General features: G+C 36.0%; 1 protein-coding gene across 1 annotated transcript; it reads left to right on the plus strand.

Moving 5' to 3' along the window:
* The first annotated feature begins 1109 nt into the window (after positions 1-1109).
* On the plus strand, positions 1110-3059 carry LOC110907938 (60S ribosomal protein L18a-like protein). The gene is made up of 4 exons (XM_022152850.2): positions 1110-1422; positions 2402-2480; positions 2587-2701; positions 2774-3059. The coding sequence occupies exons 1-4, from the start codon at positions 1212-1214 to the stop codon at positions 2843-2845; spliced, it is 477 nt and encodes a 158-aa protein (XP_022008542.1). The 5' UTR covers positions 1110-1211; the 3' UTR covers positions 2846-3059.
* The last annotated feature ends 1113 nt before the right edge of the window (positions 3060-4172 follow it).

Here is a 4172-nt window from a genome sequence, read left to right on the forward strand (position 1 = left end):
CGAGTGTGACGACGAGAGATTATCAAATGTAATCCGTTCTTTAGAAGCTGAGATTAATCCAATTGTAATTGAGGACCGTGATATGAGTTTGGAACTTGAATGGAGCGCTGACTCTGAAGATACTTACCAATATCCAATTGCTCAAAACCATACAAAATCACAAGATCTTGAATATAATTGGATGGAGATGGATGATATGTACATCCAAGGTTATGAAGACGCGATGGGCGGTATACTAGAGTTTGGTGGTGTCAAAGATTATTCGCAATTTTCTTATGGAAATAATGTTGAAGAGCATGGTTATGGTGCTTTGTGGCAAGAAATTAATTAATCAAAGGTGGAGTAGTTAAGATATATCAATCGACAACGCTTTTTTTGTAAATCAACTTATAATATTTGTGGGTTTCAGTTAACCCATTCAGTTGATTGGTTTATTATATATCTAAAAATATAATTAGCTTCGTTTATTATTATTCCTAATTCGATATTTCATTTCCACTGGAACAGTACTGGGATAAGGCTTAAAAACATAACGTAGAAAATTAAAACGACCATAAATGACTCTCGTGTTGACACGTATCTTGGTTCATATTCTTGGAAAAACGGATTTGATAGCCTCACGTACAAAGGTCAACTTGTACGAACAAGTTGTAAAGCACAAAACATGAGTTGTCTCTTATCTCACGTACACAGCCTTATAATACTAAGACGTGTTTAATACCAATTAAATATAAAATAGAAAACTATAAAAATAACTTAAACACATATATGCACTTCTAATTACATTACATATAATAATAAAAAAAAGAAATAAAGTTATTTACGCGGTTGCATAATCACCTTTTTTTTAAAGCTCAATGAATAAAAGCCCCGTTATCTGAGATAACCCAATGCTAAAAAGCGACCTCATACACTCGCAACCGCAAACATCGATAGATAGCCCAAGGTCACCATCTCCAGTTCCGGAGAAAATTTGACGAAAAAAAAATTGATTAATTATGTGTATGTATATATATAAGTGTATATATTATATATCCACGTGTCGGCATCTGATTAGTCGAAGTTGGATTGGAATTATCCATATGTGTAATTGTGTATTACTATTCTTGTTCGTAAAATTATTGTACGATCTTTGAACACACCTGATCCAGTTTCTTCAAAATCACCTAAAACCCTAGAACATCTTCAATCTCCATTTCTGCAACAAAATCATGAGTGAATCACCAAACGATTACAACCAGCACCAGTACGATCAAGATCAGCAGCAACCGCCTCATCACTACGGCACTTTTCAAGGCGTAAACACCTATCCGCCGCCGTCCGCACCGCCGGTGATCGGTTTTCCTCAGCCGGTTCCGCCTTCCGGCACCTCCGGTGGTCCGGCAGTCAACCATTACGTCCACGGTTATCAGGCCGTTACAGGTATCGTACTCGATCGGAGTTTGTTAGGTTATTGTTTATTTGGCTTGTTAATTTTGAATTGATCTGTTTTTAAGTGATTTTGTTTGATTACGTTAGTTTATGAGGCTAATTTGGATGATCAGTTGGTTATTTGATCAGATTGTTGGAATTGAAAGAGGTTGATTGTTTAATTGCTGTTCTGTCTTAGCTAGGGTTTGTTGTGTAGTTATGTGATTAGTTGTCATTTGTTCTGCTAATTATTGCAAAATGTTATGAGATCTACGGAGTTTGCTATCAGCATCCATGTAACGAGCCTCGAACTCGAGCTTGTTTAACATGTGATAGCTTTGGCTCGAGCTCGGCTCATAACTAGTTTTTTAAGTGCCTTGTTTATTTTTTAATAAATAGTTTATATACATTTCTAATATTCTTTTATATATGTTTTACTTGTAATTTTTATATACAGCATAATACATATTATTTAGTCATTTGTAGCATACTTTTATATACAATAAATAAGTATTATATACATATATGCTAATATATTAATTAGAAATTATATAAATAAATTGTTTTTTAGGCTTAGGCTCAGGCTCAGGCTCGGGCTTGATTAAGATGATAAGTTTATGATCTCACCTGATAGTAAGATAGGATCATGAATCTCTTTGAGAGTTGAGACCACAAGATAGGTTTGTTTTATTTAGTATGTTTATCGCGTACTTTAATTGGTTTATTAAGTCTGCCAGAAGTCTGCTTGTATGCAAGTTTATTCTATAAAAAGAGTCGTCGTGGTCTTGGTTTGATCACAAAAAACCGATTGATCGAGTATTGTTTTTGGGACCTGATTTCTAACATGAATCATCAATTTCTAGGGCAAAACTTAGTACACAGTTATAATGAGTAGTAATTAACTTTTAAGAACTGTAGATAGAGCATTATCTGAAAAATATGTTCTGTTTTTATTTTGTTTTACATTTTGGTATGATCAATGATGTTGCAGGTTATGCAATTGCTGAAGGAAGACCTGTAAGACAGAGGCGGCTTCCATGCTGCTGTGGTATTGGTATGGGATGGTGCTTGTAAGTCGTTATCTTTATAAATTCAAACTACTATTTATCATGATTTAGCATGTAACAAGGACAATTGATGCGTTAAGTTGATCGAATCTGGCCAATTTTTTTAAAGGTTCATAATTGGTTTCTTCTTGGCTGCAATACCATGGTACGTTGGAGCATTCATTCTGTTATGCGCCAGATATGATCGCCGTGAGAAACCTGGATATATTGCATGCCTAATCGCTGTAAGATAGCAAATGGTTATATTTTTTTGCAAGATTAAAAACAAATGTTTATAAATTTATACCTTGTTGTAGGCTATTATTGGAACAATTGCTGTGATATTTGGTGTTACAAATGATGACTGGGACTGGGACTGGGATTGGTGATCGATGTCATCAGCAAGCAGAGTGAGATGTACAGAATTAAGAATATAAATGATTACTCTTTATTCGACCATGAACGTTTATAAATCGCAAAAATAGACCTTCGACTGTGGTTAGTCATATTTAATTGAATCTTTATGTTATCCTTGTAATCGTCTATTCTACTTTGGTGTTCTTTATTGTCTTTAGATTTAAATTATGCAATTTTTATATTCAACCTACACTTATAATGAAAGGTTAACAACAACAAATGAGCCGCAAAATTAGGCATCTTCAACTTAAAGGTGGCAAGTTGAGTTTGCAATGATCAGCGAGTCCAGAGTCAGGAGCTTGGTGTTTATAGTCATAGGTCTTTCTAACATCTCATGAAAATGTTAAGGTTAGGTCCAAAGTTTTGTCTTTTTAATGAATTTAATTTTGCATATCCAAAAGTTGACAACCCTCTTGGGGTGGAGGGGATGTGGTGCTCGATTGGGAGCCGGTTTGGTACCCCGCCACAACTCATGTGAGTTCTACAACTTGGGGACGAGCAGCTGTTGGGTTACTTGGGTAGTTGAATTAAGTACTGTGCCCAACCACGAAATACAATTTACAAACACCGTTAATTACCAAGCAAATCAAAAGCAACCTTGGTATCAAAAACATTGATCTACATGTTTCCATTTAGGCGTATGTCTAAGCTTAAATAAAGTAACAACGTGTGTACAAGATTCCTGGTAGTTTGGTCTTAAAAATATTTTACAATCATCAGATCAAAGGTGGAAGTTGAGGAGCCTGAAATGAAAAAAGAAAACTGTATTTTCTGGGAGTCGTTGCAGACCATGTTGCCCATAGCGGTTCGCAATAGGCGTTGGATCAACCTCCATTGCCACTTCTCATCTCTATTTGACAACACTCATTATGGGGTGTAGAGGAGGGTAGTCCTTAAAGGATGCTCCGCCACGCAGGCGTATACGTAAGCGGGGTGTGAGGATGAAGCTCAAGGGGATGGACCTAGGGTATGGGGATGAGCCCTAGGCCGTTCCCAACACCGATCAGTCTTAGGAGCCTTCTATGACACTTGTCTAAAGTCTCCGTTAACACTCGACTGCTAAAAATAGTAGCTCATATCAATTGCTAGTCAACTGACTTCCTCTTAAACTGGAAATTTCAAGTCAAGTTTTCTTTAATATACTTTTTCATTTGAAACTGGTCTCGCAGTTTAATTTATTTTAAGATTCACGGCCTTTGCACAATTCGAATACTTCTTTCGTTACTGATCACTCGGATCAGTCATTTTCAAATTAAATTGACCCAGATGGTCCTCATAAAAGATAAAACCCCTTGGATA

The sequence above is a fragment of the Helianthus annuus genome, chromosome 11 (genome assembly GCF_002127325.2).
Source record: "Helianthus annuus cultivar XRQ/B chromosome 11, HanXRQr2.0-SUNRISE, whole genome shotgun sequence".
In the NCBI taxonomy this organism is placed as follows: Eukaryota; Viridiplantae; Streptophyta; class Magnoliopsida; order Asterales; family Asteraceae; genus Helianthus; species Helianthus annuus.

Coding starts and splice junctions, on each gene's coding strand:
- LOC110907938 (XM_022152850.2), top strand. CDS start 1,212: ATGAGTGAATCACCAAACGATTACAACCAGCACCAGTACGATCAAGAT. Junction 2,481..2,586: donor ATTGGTATGGGATGGTGCTT/GTAAGTCGTTAT, acceptor ATTTTTTTAAAG/GTTCATAATTGGTTTCTTCT. Junction 2,702..2,773: donor ATATTGCATGCCTAATCGCT/GTAAGATAGCAA, acceptor ACCTTGTTGTAG/GCTATTATTGGAACAATTGC.